This window comes from Chanos chanos, chromosome 8, assembly GCF_902362185.1.
Source record: "Chanos chanos chromosome 8, fChaCha1.1, whole genome shotgun sequence".
Classification (NCBI taxonomy): domain Eukaryota; kingdom Metazoa; phylum Chordata; class Actinopteri; order Gonorynchiformes; family Chanidae; genus Chanos; species Chanos chanos.
Genome location: NC_044502.1, coordinates 3,314,026 through 3,338,651, shown reverse-complemented (window position 1 = coordinate 3,338,651; position 24,626 = coordinate 3,314,026). Strand labels below are relative to the sequence as shown.

At 44.8% G+C, this 24,626-nt stretch overlaps 2 protein-coding genes across 2 annotated transcripts; both read right to left on the bottom strand.

The window, feature by feature from the left end:
* Positions 1 to 2,834: 2,834 nt before the first annotated feature.
* Positions 2,835 to 17,118, bottom strand: tgfbrap1 (transforming growth factor, beta receptor associated protein 1). The gene is made up of 12 exons (XM_030781572.1): positions 17,059 to 17,118; positions 15,390 to 16,094; positions 13,809 to 14,003; positions 12,248 to 12,402; positions 11,711 to 11,793; positions 10,667 to 11,008; positions 9,391 to 9,448; positions 8,929 to 9,072; positions 8,355 to 8,504; positions 7,170 to 7,329; positions 5,176 to 5,612; positions 2,835 to 4,120 (listed from the first exon to the last, which is right to left on the bottom strand). The coding sequence occupies exons 2-12, from the start codon at positions 16,075 to 16,077 to the stop codon at positions 3,932 to 3,934; spliced, it is 2,601 nt and encodes an 866-aa protein (XP_030637432.1). The 5' UTR covers positions 16,078 to 16,094; positions 17,059 to 17,118; the 3' UTR covers positions 2,835 to 3,931.
* Positions 17,119 to 19,230: 2,112 nt separating this feature from the next.
* On the bottom strand, positions 19,231 to 23,634 carry fhl2b (four and a half LIM domains 2b). Its single transcript, XM_030781408.1, has 5 exons — positions 23,479 to 23,634; positions 21,390 to 21,564; positions 20,284 to 20,453; positions 19,900 to 20,086; positions 19,231 to 19,382 (listed from the first exon to the last, which is right to left on the bottom strand). Exons 1-5 carry the CDS (start codon positions 23,632 to 23,634, stop codon positions 19,231 to 19,233), a joined length of 840 nt encoding a protein of 279 aa, XP_030637268.1.
* Between the last annotated feature and the right edge of the window lie 992 nt (positions 23,635 to 24,626).

Here is a 24,626-nt window from a genome sequence, read left to right as displayed (position 1 = left end):
GTTTATCAGTCCGGATAAGGAGGACACTGGGGAAAAACGCGATGGAATTACAATGGAAAATATGAAGGGAAAGTGATGAATTTGGGACATTCTTCATGCTTTCCGGTTTGCGCATTGAGTTATACCCCAGAAGGAGTAATTAAACTGACTTCCACTCAGGGACATGCAGACTTGCTATCGACTTTTAGCATCTGCGACTGCTCTTTGGTCTGTTGGCCAGTCGCATCCTCAAGACAAGTGGGACCCCAGAGTAAAACAGCAAACATCCAGTGAGAGTCGACAGAGAAGATAAGTTCAAAGGGAGTGAATTGCCCTCACGCCGCGGCCTAATTTTATATGTTCTTCTGTCCAAAATAGCGCAACACAGAACACACAGCAGAAAAAAGCAGAAACACTTGGTGTTGTTTTTTACATTTATATACTGTTCAACTTGATTCAGTCGTTATAAAAGCGTTTTGTGTGTGTTTCATTCTGATCTCAACAGTGTATCGATTACAGATAATGAATTTTCGTCTGTGCTCAAAGACAAACGCATGACTCGGTCCCAGAAGATGGTACTATTCCACACAGCTAATCCTGTTGTAATATTTACACAGACGGGTACTTACAACCGCTATTACGTCGAATATCTGGAAGAAACAGGTTGCTGACTCGATTTACTGGATTTCCATACGTTAACTCTAGGTAGTGAGGGCTGTTTCCCTGATTATCTCTTAAGTGATGAGAATTTCCAAGCAAAGTCCGAGATTGAAAAAAAAAAAAAAAAAACCTACGCTAAAATTGCAGATTGTGTGGAATATAATTACATCTAAGTTTGATCATTCGTTTTGTTTTATATATTTACTTTTATCACGTGTTATTCCTTGTGTATGACAAGATAACTGTCCAATTTATACACCATTAATGCAAGCATAGTCATGTTTATTAAAACGGACGTCTTTACACTTTGTACATTCCACCTACACTGGCATTGATTTACAAGGCAACCAACAATTATAAATACATTATTTACATGATCAGTGTCTTATGTATTTATAAAATACCTCAGTGGATATAAAGATATAGCTATGTAGGGAAACTCTGTCTCTAAATGATCTGTTGGAAGGGGGTAGTCATTAGACTCTGTATAAGGCAGTTAAAAACGGTCGTAGGAACAAATTAGCCTTTAGCAATGTAGGACCGGATTGCCAACCAACTGCGTGAAAATGTTGACAGGACTGGAAATGGTAGTAAAGAACCAAAATAACCCACCAAGCACATCAGACTGGTATACAAACCAAGAAACGTTTTTAATGATCAGTGCTATATTCAAATTTAAAATTTACCTTTTTCTGCCGTTCGTTCTCTTTGAGTCTAAAATGTGTACAAATCACAAACTGTGCAAAATGGGGTCAGTTGGTTGGAAACTGAAAGACTAATTGGTTCAGACAGATCCTGGGTATTCCGTTTGGAACAGAACACCTGATTACGGTATGGTAGCGCTCGTTTAATTTTTTTATGGCGAATGTATGATCAGATGAAATTATTTATCGGGATGCAGAATGACCTGCAAATTCAGCCTGTCTAGAAAAATTTTTTTTGACAAGATGTTGTTTTCACCGTTCATAAAACTGTCTGTGGAACAGTCAGGAAGTCCCAGTCTTCAGATCTGAGAAATCAGCGCAGAGTAACCTGACAGATCCTAGGTAAGTTTATTGTGATTTTCATGTAGTAGGCAGTGTTTTCAAATGTGCTTGATTTTTCTTAATGACGTCTGTTCTTCAACTGCTCTGTCCAGTCATTGACTCTTGCACAAGACAGGCCCGCCCCCCGCTCAAAAAACAAACAAACAAACAAACAACAACAAAAAAACAAACAAAACAAAAAACAACTAAATTCATGCCATTTAGGGGAAAGAAATCTGACATTAGAAAAGAGAGCATTTTCCCCCAATTACATGTTCAAGTATCAGGATCCAAATCCTTTTCTTTCAACACTGCGGCACTTTGCTACTCAACTGTTGATAAAATAACACCATAATCTTCCAATTAAAAAAAAAAAAGTACAGACAAAAATTTGATCGTTTAAAATTGCCTGTCACAGCTTTGTGTTCAGCAAACATAAATATACCACATGCAAACGAGACCGAAAGCTCGATGGGGTAAAAGAACCAAGCACAATTAACATTGAAATATGATGCGTTTGAAGTGTATATCTGACATACAGAAAAACAGAGGCTCTCCAATCCATCTGGTCAGTTTGATAAAAAAAAAAAAATTAATCACAGCTGGGGTGTTGTTGCACCAAAACAAACAGACAAACAAAAAGTCTCGTTTAAAACAGGCATGGATGTTTTCGTGACTGATTTTCACAGACTATAATACACATTCATACAACAGGCCCAAACTGTGCAGAGACCAGAGGGTTTGAAGCTGAAAGAGGTACACAGATGTTAGTCTGTTTTTTTTTTTATTATTACTATTATTATTAAGAGTCCTTCAGTTGTGCTCATCCAAGACTCAGATGGGTTGGAGTTTAGTTCAAGATGACACAGCGATAACCACTGTTCAGTGATGAAAACCAAGCCTGTTTTAAGTGGAGAAATGATAACAGTAGCTAAGCAGGAGGAGGGGGTGACATTGTCTTGCCTTTGTTACTCCTCGGAACCTATTTCCCTTTTCCTCTCTCGCAGAGACGTTTCTGGAACTAATGTTTATACAGAAAGGCAGAACAAAAAAAAATAAATAAATAAAAATCAAAAGTTAACATTTTCCTCAGAATCTGAATTGAACTGACTGCAGCTGACTTCTGGAAGAGTAAAACACTGACAGGTTTTTTTTTTGCGTATTCCAGTGCATTAGATCTCCTTTGGTGTTACACTGACGTAAACATTAGCATCACAACCAAAGTCTTCCATGTAATGCACAAATGTTTTTTTCTTAGGATAAACTAACATTGGACATACATCTGCGATTAGTCCCGTCACCTCTCTGCCTAAGACTGACATAAAGGTGTCAAAAACGGGTTTTTAATATCGGTATTGACACCCTGCGTATGAGTGAGGAGGGGAGACACGCTAACTCACAAAACCTAATACTGAACCGTAGCATGACACGGTTAGCCATTTAGCGTCCACGTGAGCTGAATTTTGCCGTAATGCGTCCTCCCTTTATCAGACGAAGACGCTGTCTCGGCTCTCCAACAGTTGTCACACAAAACAAGCGGTTATAAATGTTATAGAAGCTCTCAGAAAGTCACGTTTGTCAGCCTTTCGATGTGCGGGTTGGAGTTGACAGGGTTGGGAGAATATCCATACGTTTTGTTTTTTTTTAACACACGCTGTTCCACTGTTCATACAATTGACGTTTAAAAGAAGAGAACCCAGAGACAAACCAGCTAGATCGTCTCTCTCCCAGATTCCAAGACTTCCCATCGACACCGCTGGTTCATTTACGGATGGGTTGGATAAAGACGACGCAGACGACAAATATAATGATGATGATGATGATTATGACGATGGTGATGGTTATGTTTTGTTTTGTCGCTCACTTAAAAAAAAAAAAATCTGTTGTCACAGTCCCGGATGTTTTCTCCTGCTCTGAATACTTGAGAGTCACAGGAATAAATAAATTCATGCACACCCACAGTCTCATCTCTCTCTCTCTCTCTCTCTCTCTCTCTCTCTCACACACACACACACACAGACACACACACACACAGGTTTGTGTAGCAGTGGTCCAGGCAGCAGCAAACGATCTTGTTTTACTGCAGGTTCAACACTGGCTTCAACCAGAATAAACCTCCACCACGCTCACATTAGCCTGTACCCTTTTCCTGTGCTCTTACAAATCATAACTTAAGCAGCAGTCTCAGTGCCCGCCCGCTGTCTCCTGAGGGCCAATCAGGAGGGTTTTTGTTTTTTTGTGTCTGGGAGGGGCAGGTGTGTTTAGGTTCACGTGTGGTTGCTGGCATGGTCCAGCCGGCGTTTTGTGGGCGAGTCTCGGATCCTCTGCGTGGCACAGTGTGTGTGGACGGGTGTGCCACCTGGCAGGCACACGCAATCCGGGTCGCTGAACGTGCTGTGACACAGGCGGCATCCTTTCTTCTCCGACACGAAGATCGGACCGCCCCGGTACTTCAGCTGAGCACGCGCACACACACACACACACACACACACGCACACACACACACACACACACGCACACGGACACACACAAACAAATATCAGCTTTGATTATTTAACCACAACAAAGCTGGAAAACATTACTAAACTGCACCATGCATTTTGATGGGATACCTACACATTATACAAACCCAGCGACTGTTTAGAAACAGCAGGTGCGCCTGTGTTAGGAATGAGTCTACACGCTTGCGTTTGCTACATAGAGAGACACTTGAATGCCGCTGAAAAACGCGTTTGCTGTTTGAATAAACAGAGATGAGGCCATCGGTTAAAGAAGATCTTGAGAACTCTTCAGCCGGTGACAGCACTGTAAGCAATAGCTTTGTGTGCCCTTTCCTGGAGCTCTGCTTGAACGACTCACTCGCATTGAAAGGAGACAGGGAAAGTGTGAAGGTTCAGTGTAAGATTCAGACGTGACTTTAACATGCATGTGAAATGGTTGAGTGACTGGATCCAGTTATGAAAACTCTTAAACAAGCTCCTTGACCATGTCTCCGTTTCTACTGAAAATGACTTCAGTTTTCACACGGGCGGAGTGAACTGAAGCCACGGCTCACAAAAGTCATAAGAACGTCAAAACCAAGTTTTCGTCAAAAATGCCCTTTAAAACTTTTATGAAAGAGAGCCAGGTCATATGGGGGCACTGAAACAGAAGTGAAGGTGGATCTAATCATTCAAACTCTTCAAATACCTCATACAGCCAGGACTGGCTCACATTATGAGTGACTCATCATTGCAAAAGCAGTCAAAATTACTGTGATTCACCGTAAAAAAAGTCTAAAATAACGTGGATGTGATGTACCTGAATCAAAGCAAAGGTGTTTTTTCTTTAAAAACCACAAGAGATGGACAAAGTCCTTCGCAAAATATAGATGCGGCTGGCTCACTGTATACCAGCTACTTACCTTTAAAAAAAAAAAAAATATCACTGAAAAGTTCGTGTGACGTCCTGCTAAACAAGGCTACGCCAGACAAACAATCCCTGGGCGCCCCCCCTCCTCCCCAGAACTCACCCTGTCGTGCTGCAGCTGCAGGTTCTCGGCGCGGGCCAGCCCCAGTGCGACCTGGGAGGTACGGCTGGCGTGCACGCTGGCCCTCAGCGCGCCGCACAGGAAGGGGCGGAGCAAAGGTAGGGACCACGTGTCGGGGAGGAGCTCCAGCACGCGCACGGCGTCGAAGGTGTCGGCGTGGCGATTGAGGAGGTCCACGGCGGCCACCGTCTGCGGGCCCCCCGGGACGTCCGGGTCCAGGTACACGCCCAGCAGCAAGTGGAAGAGTCGCTGTCTGTACGTGTGGTCATGTGACGCAGAGGCCCACGAGCAGTAGTCCTCGGCCGCGGGGGAATCTTTTAACTGGTGCACCAGGATGTGCAACGCCGTCTCATGCTCCTCTAGTTTCCCGTGTAGTGTGGCTCTCTCCAAAAGCAGCACGTCCGAGTCCTGAATTTTACCTACAAACAAACAAACAAACAAACAAACAAATGAACAAAACAAACCATTAAGCATAAAAACAACAAGAAAAACAACAAGAAAAGTGAATGATCCATCCCATGTTCAGACGAGTGAATAACCACTGGGGTGTCAGAACGCGGAGAGCACACACAGAGTGGAAGGGTCAAAGCAGAGAACATGTTAATGTTTTTTTTCCATACGGACTATCTCTGGTGTACACTGCTGACATTTAGAATGTATTTATGGTGTGATGGAGAAACTGGCTCCCACACAGGGAGACGGCAGTCTCACCTGATGGAAAGTGGACATAGTTTCAGCGAGTGCATGAGTATACATAGACACGTTTTCGTAATTATTATTATGCATAGTAAAGTGAAATAGTACATCATGCTTTAGAATCTTAAGAGTTCGTGTAATGGCTCAGGGTTGTGATTACGGTTAAGGTTAAGGTCACTGTAAGGGGCGGGGTCAGGGGTCAGGGGTTAGGGTGCATGTGTATCTACACAAACCCAGTAGCTTAGCTTTAATAATCCTGTTTTAATGTGCGCCTAGAGATACGAGACATTAGACTGACATATGTGCTTTATAAGTCCACAGAAATGAGGTCCTAAATGTAGAAAAACCACACCGAGGTTACTTCCCCCTAACTGTCACATAACTCCAGACCAGTTACGTTTGAGCGGTAGAATCTTTGGCAGTGATAATGTGTGATTAGTGTTCACTTGGACCTAAACAGAGTTCTGTGTTTGTGTATGAATGCGTGACTCTGTTTTCAGAGAGAGAGAGAGAAAACGACAGCATGTAGCTATTCTTAAGAGTGTAAATGAGGCAGAAATGAAAGGGGTTTGCCACCATAGTCAAACAACGGCCGTATAAGCCACAGTGACGCGGTCAGAGGCTCCGCGCCAACGGCAGTGACTTGGCACCGCTCTGTTGACCATCACAGATATCTCTGTTTGAAGCCTTATCATCCTGTAAATAGGGAGACATATGTGTGTGTGTGTGTGAGAGAGAAAGAGAGAGAGGGAGAGCTACGGTAACTCAGGGGGTAAAAATAAGGACTCTGTGTGTGAGGGCGGTCATGTGTGTAATGCACGAGAGGGAGAGAGAGAGGGAACAAAAGAGAGAAAGGAAAAAAAAAAAAAGAGTCGGAAAAAACGAAGGCCAGATATAATCCACTCAGAAGACAACTGGACCACGTACACCGAACAAGCTATGTCAGAGAAAGAGAGGGAGAGAAGGAGGGAGAGAGAGAGAGAGAAGGAGGGAGAGAGAGAGAGAGAAAGAAGGAAAAGGAAAGATCGATGGACAGAGCGAAAAAGGAAAGAAAGAAAGAAAGAAAGAAAGAAAGAAAAAGTGATTTCTTTAAAGCTATTTACTCAATTAAAATACCCTTCCATTTCAAACACTGGGGTTTGCCTCTTTTCTCCCATCAGGCCTAGAGGTACACTTACCCTAATAGGTTACAAAAGAAAGAAAGGAAGAAAGAAAGAAAGAAAGGGAGAAAGAAAGAAAGGGAGAAAGAAAGAAAGAAAGAGCATAGGGTCGTGACCCACCTAGTATGAGCTGGACTCTGTACAGGTGTGATTCTCTGAGCAGTCGTTGGAGTTTCTCCCGGGCTGAGGAGAGCTGCTCCTCAGTGGCCGTGGAGCGAGAGATCAGAGATAGAACTCGATCTGTGTACAACACCGCCAAGTGTGTGTGGAACTTCTCCTTCTGCACACACACGCGCACACACACACATACACACATATACACACATACACGCACACACATACACACACACACACACACGTATACACACACATATACACACACGTATACACACACACACACACACACACAGACACACACACACAGGCACACACACACACACACAAAGTAGAAATGAAACACAAAGAGGTCTTAAAACTAAAAACATTTCAATGACTTTCCACCAGCAGCATCCACTGCTTATCCTTGACTGCTCTCTGCCCACATCAACCTGATCATTATAATTAGATACTTAGGCTTTTGTCTGCAATTTACAGCAACAGGCAACAAACATCCCAATCAGTTCACAACAGTGGATAACTCCACAGTTACAGTGTTTCATAACTTTAAAACTATTAGTCTACATCAGGGGTGGGCAAATCCGGTCCTGGAGGGCCATGGTCCTGCTGTTTATCTTGTCAGCTAACTAAATACAATCTGTGATTGGCTGAAGAGCGTGCACACCTGTTTGCAAGGTGAAAATCAACAGGTAACTAAGAGGTGAAAACAAAAACCCAGCAGGTCACTGGCCCTCCAGGACTGGATTTGCCCACCCCTGGTCTACATTATAACCAACAGTCTTTTCTTTTCCGTGTGTATAAGTACCAACAGGTCAGTTTTTAAATAGATAAGGCAGAATTGGCTGGTGTGTGTGTGAGAGTGTGTGTGCGCACACGTATGTGCTTGGGAGGGGGGTGGGGGTGGGGGGGTGGGTTCAAACCCCCAAGGGTGTGACAACTCAGAGCTGACGTGCCCCTGAGCGAGACACTGGCCCTCCCAGGCTGCTCCAGAACTGTGTGACAACTGACAAATAGACCTTGCTTTTTAACTCCCTCTGCATAAGAATCTCAGTTAAATACGACCAAAACTGGCAAGTAAACTGTGTAAATACTAACTAACTGCAGGTAAACCCCCCACCCCCACCCCCACCCAACACACACACACACACACACACACACAGACAGACAGACAGAGGCCGCTGTTGTTACCTGTACTCTCTGGTCCAACACTAGATGTTCCAGATAAAGAAGCAGAGCTTGGCTGTGTTTCTGCAGGTACGTGATCACGTCGTCTGGGTTCAGTTTCCCCGCGGTCTCGTCATCAGAGATCGGTCTCTTAGTGAAAATCTGCACCCCAATCTGACAAAAAAAACCCAAAAATCCTCAAACGTGTCACTAACTCACTGTGGATGATGTCATTCACGTTTAACATTTATTCTGTTCACTTCCATAAAGAGCTGCACTGAGATCATAACCGCCTGTTGTTAAGGGTTGTTTAAGACATGCACAGCGCCATTCACTGACATCCACTTTAATCTGAAAATTCCTTCACATTCTGAATTAGTTCAGCGAGTCCTTAACTGGCATTAGAGAAATGAGGCAGTAAGACTGTGCAATACTGTTCGGTGATCTAGGTGAGGAGCCCAGCAATCAGATCCGGATGGGAATGTCCGAAACGGAGCTGCTCAGATGTGAATGGAATGTTCCGGATCGTTCGTGCTCTGCGGTGATGTTTGGTGGTCACTGTTTGGTGCTAACTCTTTGGTAATGACTCGACCCTTACCTTCTGATCCTTCTGTAGCGCCCAGTCAGCGTATTTCCAGACCAGGTCCGGTTTGGGGCAGAAACTTAGGAAGTCCACCACGTACTCAAACAGATCGGAACGCGTCGAGTCCTGGAGGTCTCCGTTGACCACCCGCACCCAGAGCTAAAACAGGAAACGACACACAGAGAGAGAGAGAACTTCAATAATTCGTTTACAGAGAAAACCATTTCCGGTACAATATCTAAACCTTTTTGAAGTCACTTGAGAGTGACTTGAACGTTTCCAACGTGTATAGCAATTTTAAGAGATTAAACACCGATAAACGAGCGATGAAAACCCCAGTGAACAAAGTGCTAACAAACAGAAAATGAAATTGCTGTTATTTGCAGATAAGAGTGTTCTGTCAGTGAAAAAGTGCTCCACGCAGATGTTTTAAATTTATTTTGGGGGGAAAAAAAACCCCAAAAAACCCAGACATACCTGTAGTGCAGCAGCATCCTGGCTGTTGTAGTGGTAAAGCAGTCCCAGAGCGAAGTACCTGAACATTGAGAGAAAACGTCACACTGATGTGAGTCATTCAAGTGACACACACTGACCAACTGTCCAACAATAGCATCTGTCACGCTTTTTGACAACGCGATACCATGGCAACAGGCTGATTTCAAAAGTGTGAATGTCAAGACAGGAAAGAGGCATAAAGGCAGAGAGAGAAGACTGATATTCTTAACGCTCATTACAGACGATGTTATTGGCGCAGTTAACCAGAGGATTCATATGAGGGGTGCAACAAGGTTGCAATTTAGGTCCATTTCAAGTCCCTCCAAAATTCTGGATCAACCCTGTGACTAGGGTTCAAAAACACGAGTCAGTGTATTGAACAGGGTTGAAACATGAGTCAACGTTAAATTTCACAAAACCTGCCTTCCTTACACTACCGCTCACTGCTTTTGCTTTGAGACATTCACGGTGAAACACACTGTGCGACCTTTTCTCCGTTACCCGGTTCAGCTCGCCCAACCCCCCTCAGCACCACAGAGCAGCTCTGACCGTCTGGGAGGATTAGCACACGTTTCATTCGCCTGTCACTTTTTCCCTCTCTCTCAGCTATGTAATATTGTCAAGCCACGCAACACACTTACAAGACTGCGGGTTTTTGTTTTCTTTTTTTAACTCTATTTTACTGACAGGCAGTGGCAGTGTCACACAGCACTGAAATGTAACGGTTTTCTGCCATCTCATCTGACAGAGAGAACAGGATCTGCCACAGACGACAAGTGTGTCAGGGCTGTGGTTCAGAAAAAACGAGTTCTGTTCCTGCGACATCCTCTGCACAGACGAAAGCAGGAGAAGCAAGATCTTCCTATTTCTCAGCTTGAAATGACAAAATTCAGCAACTGAATGATCAAACCCACAGCGACTTTACCTCTAAATAGAATGCGCATATGCGCTCCTAAAATAAAGATTCCCTAGACAGAATAAAACCATAAATACAATGCAAGAAACACCATGATCTCCTTTAAAATTAGAGCCCAACAGAAATCCCCCTCTGTTCATCCAGATGAATCTCAGTTCCCTCACGTAGCCCCGAGCAAGGGCACCTCAACCCCCGAGGCTGCGCCAGGGTCGTGTGACCTTGACCTGACCTTGAAAATAATAACGGTACGTTGCTAAGCTTACGCTAAAAGAATGAAACCCCCCCTTTGCTCCCACCCACCCCCCCCAACAGATGTGCAGGCCTCAGAGCCCGCAGACTCACTTTTGGTGTTTCTCTAGCCAGGGGGCGCAGTCGGAAAGCAGGCAGGCGTTCTCCGACGCCAACAGGTCGAGCAGGCTCTCGTGCCCCAGCTCGGCGTAGAGCTTCAGCAGAGCCGTGTCCACGTCCTCGCGAAAGCCGTTCACCCCGTCGCTGGTCCGCTCCTCGCGCAGGTAGCTGATGAGAAACCGTTTGCAGCGCTGGACCTTCTCCGGGTCGCCCTGCGCCAGGTGGTTAAGGTCGGCGAACTCGTGGAGCGGCGGGTGGCATCGCGTGAAGGAGGACGAGGCCGGCAGCAGCAGCGGGTAGAGCGAGATCAACTCCCGCACGTCCAGCTGACCCTTCCTGCGGACCAGCGGACAGCGAACGGAGACGAAGAAACAGAAAGGAGAGGAGAATTATAATCCCCACGACACGGTTCGACGCGACCCAGTCAGGATGTGATAGCGTGACCATATGTTTGTCTTAACAATCCATCATTTTCATGTCATTATTATTGACATCATGCCATGGGGATTTTTTTTTGGGGTTTGTTTTCTTTTTTTTTTGAACATTTACTTTAACTCAAGCTCTCAGCCTGTGCTAGATAAAAGAAGTGCATTTTCAACACCGCTGTTAGCAGGAGAGTTTCTCTCTCTCTTTCCATTTTAAAAGTGTGTCACCAACAGCCACATTTACTGCTTCACTGCGTTACTACTGTAAGCAGAACACCTTAAAAAAACAGAAGGTAACACTAACAGTCTACAGTACCGGTGCCAACAAATATCTGAGGAGAATGAGCAGATGTAGGAGACAAGAGAAAAAAAAAAAAAAGTTACGATACCAAAACAAGCCATAATCCGAACCATTAATTTAGCTAATAGCCAACTTTTGGCTCCCCGTCCATTAGCACGGAGCCGTCGGTGCTAGGTGTGCCCAGGGAGATGAGGCAATTAAAAGAGCCATTAATTAACTCTGTTCAATCAACCACGGGGAACATCTGGGGCTCGAGCCGAGCTTAACCGACGTTAATTACAGGACCGAACTGAACGGATGCGACCGACTCACCTGAAATGTTCCTTTGCCTCTAAAAACTGAAGCTGTCCGAACTGGACGAATCCCGCCTGCTGGAGAATTCGTCTGTGCAATATCTGTGAAATTCCACAAAAAAAAAAGCCACATAGAACCATCGTTCGTTACAAGTCCGCTCCGGTGTTTTAATGCTGCCTGACTGTTTTGGACCAATAAAAACAGTGTTTGCCAAGTCTCCTTAAACCGACTTGATGAGATCGACAGATGTCAGTAGAGAGCCGTAGATATGAACCCAGGAACACACACACACACACACACACACACACACACACACACACACACACACAGCCATCTAAACCACCAAAGACCTGTTCATGCAACATATCACATTAAGGGAACAGAGCGAGCAGAGAGCACACATGAGCGGTTAGTGACATCCTACACCCAAAAAAAAAAAAAAAAAAAGACATTTAAAATTATTTGTTTTATGGAAATAGCTATTCCAAGGAGAACCAGTGGGAATGTTAATTGAGGATGGCACTCCTTCACTGAGACTGTTCCCGGGTTGCATACCTGGAACTTGTCTTTGGGAATGTTTCTCTGCGCCCCCTCGGTCAGGATCAAAGCCTCCTCCACTCGGTGTCCCGCCAGCAGGTCCTGGATCTGTCGCTCCAGTGGCATGGGCACCAGCACGTACACCGCCTTGGTGGAGGCCAACACCACCTTCCCTGCGAAACGGGACGGACAGAAAAAAACGAACGTAGACCCCGATAAGACGAGACGAGCTTCCACAATCACGTCAAGACAACCGTTCTGGACCAGAACCTGTGGGTTCTGACAGAGGTTTGAGAACATCCATCTCGGTCCATCTCTAGACGGTGGTTTGATAAGATAACTGCATGTGTTGGTCAGACGCTGTGGCGTTACACTGCGTGTGTAACGGAATCTTAACTGGTTTAATTGGTCTTTCCATTTCAGTGTTGACAAAGCTTTGATTAAAGGCTGACGAAAGGTCAGCCCGTGCACCTGCAGACACGCCGCACGTTCAGGAACAGATACCGAACACAGTCTGCGGTGTGACGACTTTATAATTAGAGCCCTCTGGCCGTGAGAATGTTCCGGTACAAACAGGTGCGGCGTGAATTCCCTGGCTTCACCGTTCGCATCTTTCCTAAGCCGGAGGAGTCCGTCAGCGTGTTCTCACAGCTAAAGGAACGGGCTGCAGGCGGCTGAGAGATTATGTTCTAGAGGTTTAGTGACGACTGGGAAAAAAAAAAAAATTAATAATAAAGAAAAATATCGTGCCTGCGTATGTAGTCAATTCTGAGCTGACCCACAAAACGCAGCTGACGCAGACGAGCGAGCGGAAGGAAGATTCACTAACAGAAAAAATAAAATATACAGTCGACAACACATTCCACTGCCCACTGCAAAAATCCACCAGTCTATAACACAAATGCAACTCATGCCTGTCTGATCTGAACAAACTGCCCTTCATCATCCAGAGCAGCAGCCTTCACAACCATCCAGGCCACCTCTCATCGTATACATTATATCTATATATATATATATATATATATGTGTGTGTGTGTGTGTGTGTGTGTATGCATGATATAATCTTCCTCAGCTCCTACCTAACTGCTGCATGAGATGACTTCTCCTCACTCATTTGTTACAGTTTTCATCAAAACACTGCTGTGTGTTACGAGAAACAGACCACGTTTCTGATTTTTTTTTTTTTGGTTGCTTTCAAGGGATCGTTCACATCAGTCTTTTGACAGACGAGTGAACAGAGAGACAACACTACGAGACACGAGCGACTTTCTCTAGTCTCACAGAAAAACCAGCGTCTGTTTCACTGCTCCCTCCATCCCACAGTCAGTCCAGTCAAAGCACAGGAATAATATCCACTCAGTTAGTTATACACTGTGTGTGACGCCAGCTGACTGCATATTATAGCAAAACCGTTTCGGGCAGGTTTCATAAACTTCAGGAGATCTTGGTTCCGAAAGCGAGACAAAAACAATCAACAACAACAACAACAACAATAACAACAACAACAACAACGACAACCCCACAGTAAATCGGTCAGTCCCTCCATCACTGGCGTGCCGAGCGACAGAAAGCCTCTCACCTTCGAAGTCCTGCAGGAGGTGCCCGTCTCTGAAGGCCAGGGTCTGTTTGAGCTGCTGGTCCAGCATGCTGTGCACCGTCACAAAGCCCTCGTCCAGGGCCACCACGTACGGGTAGCAGACGGCCGCCGCGATCACGCTCTCCGACCACTTCACCGGAGCACGCTGGGAAATGCCCTCCGCGTTGGCGAACATTCCTGCACGAGCGCGAGCGCGACAGAGAGAGAGAGAGAGAGAGAGAGAGAGGGAAACAGGAGCTCCGTGACTCGTCGTGGCCGGTCACCACGGCAACAGCCACGCTCAGAGACCCGGGAGCTCGGTGGCATTTGCGTGTGCGTGTGCGCGCGTGCGTGTGTGTGTGTGTGTGTGTGTGGTGTGCTGTTATTGATTGCTATACCCGACCAGCCCCCTGCTAAATGCTGGACAGATGAAGATCGCATGATCTGTTTCTAAATAACAAATAAGCTGTTTGTCTGAGAACATGTTGCCTTAGAGCTGAGGAAAAGGTTGAGATGAACCAAGGAGACTGGCTGTCCAGATACAGTCCTTGGTGATGAGGGGCCAGGTCCTACTTTTCTGTCTCTGCTGACTCTTAAACACACGCTGATTTGTTTTTTCTTTTACCCCGGAGAACAGGTTTGTGCACCTATCAAACTATCAGCAAAAGCGATGACTATTTGATATGAAAATCAGGTGGACTAGGGCCCTCCAGAACTGGATTGGTCTACCACTGTTTGAGAATAAGGATCAGAAAACTGTTGTACAGAAACTGAGATTCTTACTGTTCTTTCACTTCAACAACACACACACCATCTAAGAGTTATACTGTTTTCTTTGGTTAAGATATCCGTATATTCGTGCGAATAATTCATAACAGGTCTTATACAGCGTGTCCCTGCTTTTTAACCAGACTGCTCATAGTTAGAGTCATTTAATCACAAGCCCTTATCAGCATCTTAAAGTCAAGATAAACCTTCCCATTACCAATCTGCTTCCCCAAGCTTCAGTGACCTCCAGCTCTGCCAGCCCAGAGAATTACGCCTTGTCTCGGTCAATCTCACAACGTAAGACACACCTTATTGGGCCAATCTGGATGCTAAGTAACACACAACAAAGACAATCTGGCACACAGTCCATTTTAGGTGAAATTTCCTGGAAAACATCCAAAGCATTTTAGCGCTGGCTAAGTTTTATGAGCTATATAACTGTGGCTTCATAGTCACTGATTAATCCTTGTGTTTGCTTAATCTGTCCAATAAACAGACCAAATGTCCTTTATCTTTGATCCGCCCATGTGGAGCACTGATCCTGGATGAGTGCTGTGTCTAACTGCTGGGACTATAAAACTGCCATGGTACAGTTGGCCCGAGAGGAGTCTTAAAAGTCATCTTCAAAACGTCAGAGCCTTTCTGCGGGGTTTCTAAATCTCGAGAAAACCGCGTCTACCTCGACCCAGTCCAGGTCCTGACCTCCCTGCGGTTACTCCTGAACTAACTTCTCCTCAATAAGCTCTCCTTGTCACCTTACACCTCCGCAACACCTTAAAGCTTCCTCCTTTCTTCTCCTCAAGTACCCTCACTCACCGAGACCTCCTGGTGCAGCCAGGAGAAACTCCTCACGTCCGATCCTCTTGACGATGGGTTTTCTCTCCTCGCAGTCGTAAGGGAAAAGATCCTGGGAGGCGCCCGTCTTGTAGTTTAGGATCATGTACTGTGCCGGAAGCGCCAGGCAGAGGAAGTATCCGTCCAGACTGACGGCGACGGGCTGCTCCGGCGTGGCCACCTCCTTCAGCATCTGCACGCGGTCCTCGTGCACGGAGAAGATCTGGACGGCGCGTCGCCGCGACGACACCACCGCCATCTCCACGCAGAACGGGTCGCCCGTCACCGGGTTCTCATTGACGCAGAAGGCTGCCACGCCTTTGATCTTGGCCCCGCCCACCGGGACGGTCTCCAGGGTGACCATGTCGACCACAGTGATGGTGCCGTCGCAGAGGATGATGAGGCGCTCCAGAGCGGACGCCGCCCTCAGCTCCACGACTGGCTTCTTCAGACCCAGGTACTTGTGAAGGAGCTTTTGGGTGACGTAGGCCGGTCGACCCTTGGCGCTGGTCTGCTCCTCCAAGAGGAAGTGGTAGATGAAACAGTCGTTTGTACCCACGTAGAGGTGCTTCCCACAACACTCCACACACTCGATGTTGATACGAGCTTTGTCGCCCATCAACTGGTCCCGCTCCACGGCGGGCACCAGCTCAAAGGCTTTCACACTCATGGTGTCGGCCACATCTACTGCAAAGGAGCATGGGAAATCAAAAACCAGAGTCAAACTCTCAACACAACTCTGTGAATGAACATGCACTGACAGGCGATAGAAACAGGCTGACATGCAATTTAACTCCAACTTCGGTTCACCCTGCATTGATTTTTTTTAAGTATTTGTTTCACAGGAAAATGGCTAAATTTTAGGCAAACCATTTCAATTTTACTTAAGACATACGTAAGCAATGAAAACTCTTCCTTTAATGAGAGATTCCACCCCGATGGAATCCGTAGTTTTCAATGTAACATACTGTACTGCGCTTGCAGATACCAACGTATGACATTAATATTACTTCATTCATAAGAATTAAGGGTTAAAGAGATAGGCTACGTATCTTGTAGCAAGGACACAGTAATACAATAGCCATCTCAGCATGTGTCAGATTCTCCCATTTCAGAAAACTCACTGTGCACGTTTGAGACCCCAAATGCCAGCTACATTTTGCCCACTGTATCACAGCGCGTCACGTCAACTATCAGTCAGCTACAACGGATTAAGATATTACACTTCTATCCAGCTATGGCTAAAGTGTTGCCCATAGATAGCGTCATCGGCTAGGTGGCTAACACAACATAAAACAGTTTAGATTAATCTACAAGTTGTTCGGAAAGCTAACATCGCTTGTACGTTTAAGGACTTTCGGGCACTACAGCTTGCTTGACCGCAATCCTAAAAAAAATCCTTAATCCGAAGTCTCAACATTACAACAAATGTCAAGACGCTACCAGATATTAGCCAGCTCATGGGGTTAAGCGTTCAAAAATACTGAGTAATTGGTTCGATATAATGGAAGTCTATCGGGCTAGCTCGGTCTAGGTGAGTCTGGAATACTGGGCATGATACCACTGTCGCGGCGAGACCCGAGTCGGGCAGCGTAACTACATGACAGGTGAGGCTGAGAGAGAGAGAGAGAGAATCAAGAGTCTGTCATACCCCTGCAGTGGGCACTGCGGTTCAGTTTTAGGAGATACCCAATGTTTCACGGCCTCCCTGTTTCCTTACTCCTTTAGGTACTCCCCTCCTTTCACTCTTCGTCACTGCTAGCTACTGTTTCCTGCGGTACATTCCAACTACATCCGGTCACGTGGCCTACAAATTGAAGAGGCGCACAATACAATAGTTCGAGTTACGTTTGTAACGGTGTAATATTTTGTAGTCTCACATCTCTCCTGAGAAAATACGATCAGATGACAAATATATGGTTTTTTTTTCTCATTTGCCTCTCCCCCCTCTGAGTACTCGGTGAGTTCAATCCAGCTTCATTCCAAAAAATCTCAGGAGTCAGTGTCTTTTAAAAAACGAACCATGGAGTGTTTTAAATCACGAGGTATCCCGTTTGTGCTGCCACATTAGAGGTATGCCTAGCGTGACTTCAAGCGATCGATAAACTGAACGTGTAATGATTTCCGAATTTAACGACGGCAGATTTGATGTTAAAGTTCTCAAGTTGTACCGCCAGAGGGAGACATTACCTTAGTTCAGTATCTTCCAACTACATCATCCTCCATACTATAGCGCTTAAATGACTGTTTTGTCTTTTTTTTTCAAATTCAATTCAGTTTCTATCAATTTTGGCATGTAACTATACACATTTTTATAGTTTTAAATATATATATCTATATATGTACTGTATTAGATATTGCATTACATATTATATGTTGAATATTTTACATTTTTTACATTTTAATACTTTAAAAATAACTATATGCATATAATTACATATATGGAGAGAGAGAGAGAGAGAGAGAGAGAGAAAGAGATGATCTCACACATGATTTCCATCTACTGCTGTACTTTTAAGACATTGCTCATATGCCTTCAACTGATAGTCTAACTGGTTAAACATTAAAAGAGTTAAAAGCACAAGTCTTTTTAACTCTGACTTTGAAATCTGATTTGTTCTTTTCTTTGGCTTCGGCGAGAAGGAAAATTGTCTTAAGAGCTATTGAGTGGAACGCTGCTGCTTGTGCAGAGCGTGATGTGCGCGCGGCGTCAGCCAGCAGAGCAAATCTCTTTATTTACGACGGCAGACACCTGTCAGAGCGTGCTTCATCAACAAAGTCATAAAACTGGTCCCATCTCTCACTCCCAAACCTTTTCAGGAGGTGTTTACGACGTTTCGGAGGAACAAAATGCACCAGTACATTCCTCATCACGATCAAATGTGCAAATATTGAACGTAATTCTCACAAGTGTGTCATCTCTGAAAATGGATGGCTTTTTCTGCACCGTCACTAGGACAAACTGCAGATATTGAAAGAGAAATATTTTGTCGCTTTTTTGACAATTTAATATATCACGGTGCATTTTTTTTCAGCCAATTCCGAAGGATCTTTTGAAAGAGGATAGCTTGGTTTTGGAATTGATGAAAAGATTGATGAAGGACTGGCCTCTGAGCAGAAATATGCTCAAGTTTGTTTCCTTCGGCTTCATCTGAAAGGCTCTGGGCTGTGTCCTTGGGACACACAGACTGAGGTATAGACTGTTCCTGAACATAATTTAATGAATGCAATACATAAACTGCTGTTAAATCTTAAAGGACAATAAATAAAGTCTCACGACATTCATTTTCAAATAGTTTATTTTAAGTTGTAACATACAAACGCGTCTCACACAGATTCTAACTCAAAATGATTACTAGATGTGCCTTTTGATATACTGTTAGTGCCTACATGATTACTTAATAAAACCACCATAAATAAGACCACACATGCCTCTCAGTTCATGTTATTTCATAGATTTTGTTCTGTTTCACTGTTAAATTTATTAACAAGGCATATATTACTTTTGCTTTGCTATTTATACTACACACAATGATACATTAAAATACGTAATGAAATCTCCTCTATTATTAATAAATGGCCTTTGCATGCAAAGCGCCTCACAAAAGCATCATTCAAAGACATTAGATAGTCTAACTCAGTCAAAAAAAAAAAAAAAAAGCAACAACAAAACATTAGTCATAAGTGCTTCTATTTAGATTAAACACACTTTAAACTGCCGTCATATCGGTATATCGTTCGTCATCCGTTTCGGTTTGTCACGTGGTGCTGGCCGTCCGCGTTCCAGATGGTTCGAGAAGGTTCCACGAATCTCCGGGCGACCTCAGATGTCTTTGCCGCAGTCGGGGCACAGGATGTCGTCGCGCTCCGTCAAGAAACCGCGTCCCACCAGCGACACGGAGCACTTCTTGCAGTTGAAGCAGTCGTTGTGCCACTGGCGTTCCTCAAACGAGATGTACTTGCTGCCCCCCAGCCCTGCAAGCATGCCACACGGCAGAAAAAACAAAACAAAACCCAAAAACATAAAAAGTTGAAAATCGCTCTGGTAAGGGCATGAGACTCCTGATCAGTAATGTCACCAGAATAAAAAAAACAAAACAAAACCTATTGTTATTCATAAAGCGAACACAAAAATCACAGCAAGGGGGGAACGAAACTTGTGGTTACTCCATGTGGCACAGTGCCAAATCGTATACTAAGGCCTGACCTCTAGATTACAATGTATTAGTGCTAGTGAGAATGCTTGTGGTTACAGACAGCATAGAGACGTTGGTTGTGCTGAATTCAAAGGATTTGCCTGGAAGGTAATGACCTCTGGAAGGTAATGACCTCTGGAAGGTAATCTGCATCATTTACGCAAACCATTTAATAAACATGCTAGTCTGACCATTGGTTTATAGGTTTTTTTAAAAGGCGCGGGGTAGTGAGTGATGATGATGATGATGATGATCTGCATGAGTTTGAGCGAATGGGTGAGGCGGTCGATAAATACCACTGATGGGCGTGGTGCAGGAGGCGCATTTCTTGGCGTACAGGTTGCAGAAACAGTTCAGACAGTAAGCGAATTCATCGCGGGAGGTGAAACGCTGGCCAGACAGCTGCTGCTTACAGCCGGTACACAGGAAGCAGTCCTTATGCCAGGGCTCGTCGTGGTAAGTCACACCTCCGGTAGTGATTGGCTAAATGCAGAAAAAAAGAGGCGGGGCTTAGCGAACATAAATGACAGCTTATTATATCGCTGTCTGGTGGCGACGCGCACAATTACACTTTACCATGAAAACAGCATTTGATTCTGAAGTGACAGATTTGATCCTCAGATTCAGTCATTTTAAGTGCAGGCCGTTAAATTACAGTTCATCTCCAAAACTTTGCCCACCTTCTTGCAATGCACGCACTGCATAGCAAATTGCTTCTCATAGCAGGGCACACAATAGTTATTGTTATCCTTGGGTATGAAGCTCTTAGTGCCAATTGGCTGCTGGCATCGTTTGCATGTGAAGCAGGTCTCATGCCAGCTGTTCCCCTTATGCTCCATCTTCCTGGAGCCTAAGACAGAGAGAGAAAGGGGGGGGGGGTTATGAGTATAGGATAAAGACTAAATAAAGGCTAAATGTTAAATGTCTATCTATCTATCTATCTATCTATCTATCTATCTATCTATCTATCTATCTATCTATCTATCTATCACAGTGCAAAGGGTGAAAGCCTCTACTCAATGTCCCTTTACAGTGAGCACACAATGAAGTATTTCTAATCTTCTTTCTAGTCTTCTCGTTGCGATTTCATTACGTCAGCAGTTTAAAGTCGATTGAATTTTGATTTGTGTAAATTAATCAGCCATCAGCCAGCGTTTGGATGATTCGATTTAGACAGGTGGAAAGAGTTTGAGTTTGATCATGTTCCTACTAATTTATCATGTTCTTGGTCATGTTCTTCAGTGAGGGAAAGAGCCACACAGTCCATCTCACACACAGTACAGGTATGAGAGAACGAATAGCTCTAATTATCTCATTAGCTCTGCTCCTCTCCCGTGGGACACACACAAACTTGTCTCTGTCTAAGGCAGATACAGTGCCTCCAGCCTCAGTTCTGGGGCGGTTATATAAAGTCTACTCCGCATAAGTAATGTAAGGTGAGCAGAGCATCAAAAATACAGGCCTGAAAAACAACCAACCACACAAACAAACAAACATTCCCTACATAATAAGATTACCAATGTCAACTGCGAGCTGGATATTAGCATGGGAACCATGTAAAGATCTGCTACTGAACAGGCTCTGAAATTCTCATGAATAAACAACAATAAGTGAAGACATTCCATGTAAACATGCATCCATATCACACATCATTATAATATGTTATGGTTCGTGTGCCTCTTATAAAGATGTTGCTATATTGTTATTAAAGCCTCAAAAGTCTTTTACGTTAAGGTGTCTACAACCAGAAGTTTGGCCAAGACAGTGTCTAGTTTCGCTCGCTCACCAGGCATAATGGTCTTCTTGCATTCGAAGCATTTGGACGAGTACTCATTGGAATAGCACTCGGTGCAGAGCAGCTGCTCGTCCTTGGTGGAGAACGGCTTGTCCACCAGGGGGCGACGGCACTTGAAACAATGGAAGCAATCCTCATGCCAGTGTCTGTCCTTATAGGAGAGATCCTTTTGGAGAGGAGGAGGAGGAGGAGAGAGAGAGAGAAAGAGAAGGAGAGAGAGAGAGCGAAGTCAGTGAAGGATTTGATAAGGACTGTTGGAGCAGTCTGTGAATTTAAAAGGAGTATATTATATATTATATATATATATTATATGAAAGAAACCTCATTTCTGAGGAACAAAAACACTGTGGAACTAAGGCTGAGGTTTCAAAAGTGGAGACTTTTTTTCTTTCTCCTTTCCAGGTTTCTTAAAGGATTCCTGGAATCCCCTATGACACCTCATTCTTCTAACCCCAGCTGCTAAGCCCCTGCATACATGTTTGTGAAATCAGGATGATCCCAGGTAGTCTCGATCAAAAACGTCCCGATCATCCAACCTCAGCGGAACAACATAAAGGTCTGGCAATCTAACAAATAAATGCACGTTCTCTTTTGAGCCTCCAGCGCCATGGGAACTGACAAAAACAAGTGCCACAGGCCCCTGAAACACCTGCTTAAATTTGGCTTTCCCATCCTATTGATCTGGTTTGACGGAGAGCTACACCCGATGTAAAACGGAAACCTGTGATGTTGTTCAAGTGGTGTATCACACAGCGAGAGCTGCAGGTGGCGATGATGGCCGGGACCGAAACGAAAGCTGCCAATCAGAGCGAAAGTTAGTGTCAATGGTCAGGAGTGACTTCGGTGGCTGGAGGGAGATGTGAGGTGATGAAAGATGAGTGACACCATGTGCTTAATTATCCACCAGTTTGGTTCGGCCAGTGAGACACCGACGCTCATTAAATTCCCCGGCGCCCCGGGGCTCCGTGAACCGTGATTGGACGCTGAGTGAGTGGAGAGGGATAACTGGGCCAAGGACACAGCACACAGATGTGGCCCTGCCCCCCAGGCCTGCTCATCTCTGGCTGGCCGTGGTCTCTTCACAGGGACTAATGACCATGTAATCTGACACTAATGACTAGAGCCTGAGGGATGCTGTTGATCCTAGAGAGGCCAGACTCAAATATTTGAGAAAATTCTATTCATAGTTGGCCAATTGTGCACTGTTCAACGACACGCAAGATTACACATTACTTAACAATGTAGTTACAAAGTACATACACAAGAACTGGATCCTTTTTTTTTTTTTTTTCATGGAATTAAGTTTTTTTCATTGCGTAAAATAATGTTGCTTTGATTTCTTTGCTGTTTCATAGCTGTTAGCTTTTTTTGGGTAACATTTGTGTACTACTGTTGTCGTGACTCTTTTTTTGTTTTCTAGTGTTTAATGCCCTTGAAACGGCACTGCGGGGACTATAGCTTTGTTAAGAGTACAGAGTCGAGAGCTAGTAATACTGCAAGAGCTCATCTGCCTCCTTTTGTCTCGCTCGCGGCTAACTCCCCCGCTGGTGACTTCCTGCTGAGCGCATCCCAGAATGCCCTGGTGGCCATCTCATTTGCATACCAATCAGCTCCTACGGCTGTTGACACTAGCATTCCGTTTGCAAACCCGCATGATCTTTTTGATTCGCTAGCTCAGGGTCATACAAAGGCGAGCTAATCGCGCAGCATTAATGACTAAAGCTAAAAGCTGCACAATGGAAGGCAAGCAAATGACCAGGATTATTTCAGGCTCTTGACAATGAACAATCTCTGCAAAGGCAAGTGGTGATTGAATTTTATAATACAAATACAACGTGTGTCCGTTTCCAGATACTCCAAAAGACTACAGATGGAGGCAACAGCTAGAACTGGCAACATTTGTTTTGTTTTTTTAATCGCACCCTCAAAACCTTTTGTAAAGTAGATTCTGTTAGAGACATTAAATCTTTGGTTGCTTCCACTGATATCTGAAATCAAGGTTGGCTGAATGTTTTTCAAGTGAGGCACTAATATTCTGTTGCTAATGTCCGCGGTTATTGGCCAGTGGTGCAGAACATACCCTGTTGTTGCAGCCAATGGGTTTCTTGCATTCCTCACAGGTGTTGGAGTACAAGCTCTCGTAGCATTTGACGCAGTAAGGGTTCTCCTCCCGAAGGACGTACTTCTTCCCAAACAGAGATTCCTTACAGTAGTGGCAGTCAAATCTCTCTGTCATTTTGAGTCAGAATGCAGCCTGCAAAAGAGATACGGATTCACACTCAGGAATAGCAGCTTTCACACTTCAGTCAAAACTGATTTAATCATATTTCAGTTTATGATCTGTCTATCTATCTATCTATCTATCTGTAATATATTACATAGGTAACTTCACACAGTCATTCTTCCCAAGCATCTTAATGTAATTTGGGAAGCTATTAGCGGGTAGCAACTGCTCTGACATTTGAGTACCATTGAGCCCTCAGAGAGGCGAAATGACCAAGCACATTGGCAGTAGCTTCACAAATGAAAGCTTCTGTTTGTCTCGTGAATCAGGGCCGCTACCAAGCAACACCGAAACCTTGTTTACGTCATCAGCGGCTCGCTTGCACAGTCCAATGCTGAGTTTACTCGTTGCTTTCAGCGTTTGTCCTTAAGCGCGTAGCTGCCGCTTTTCCAATCTCTTATCGTTTTTTTCGAATACTCTGCCGGACATGGGATCGGACGACGCGTTTGAAAAGAGGAGAGTGGGAAGCCGCATTGATGGTGACATCATCGCTCCCCACCCCCCCTCACCCCCTCCGCTCTGCAGCTGTCGGATGTCTCCAAGAGTTAAGCTCTGGCTATACCCCTCTACCCCTCTCTGGCGGGCTCCGCCAGATACCCTGCATCCAGGCCTGACATGGTCAGCGAACTGTAGCTCTGGGTTCATCTAAGCCAGTGTCTCTCAATCCCCCATTTCAGAAACCCTTAGATGGTTGTCATGCTTGCTCTGGTGAAACTCTCACACACCTCGTTCATGCTGTCAACCAATCAGCGAGACCTGGAATAGCACAGCCAGCAGATTAAGGGATAAGGCAAATATTTGAAACTGTCGGGGTTTTTTAGCAAGGGGGTTTGTTTGGAAAACGCCGATCTACATCAAAGGGCTGTGGAAACGCTATCATTGCCCTTCACGGAATATTTTGACTGGCGAATGCTTACTGAGTGACGGGAGGGGGTGCGGTATTC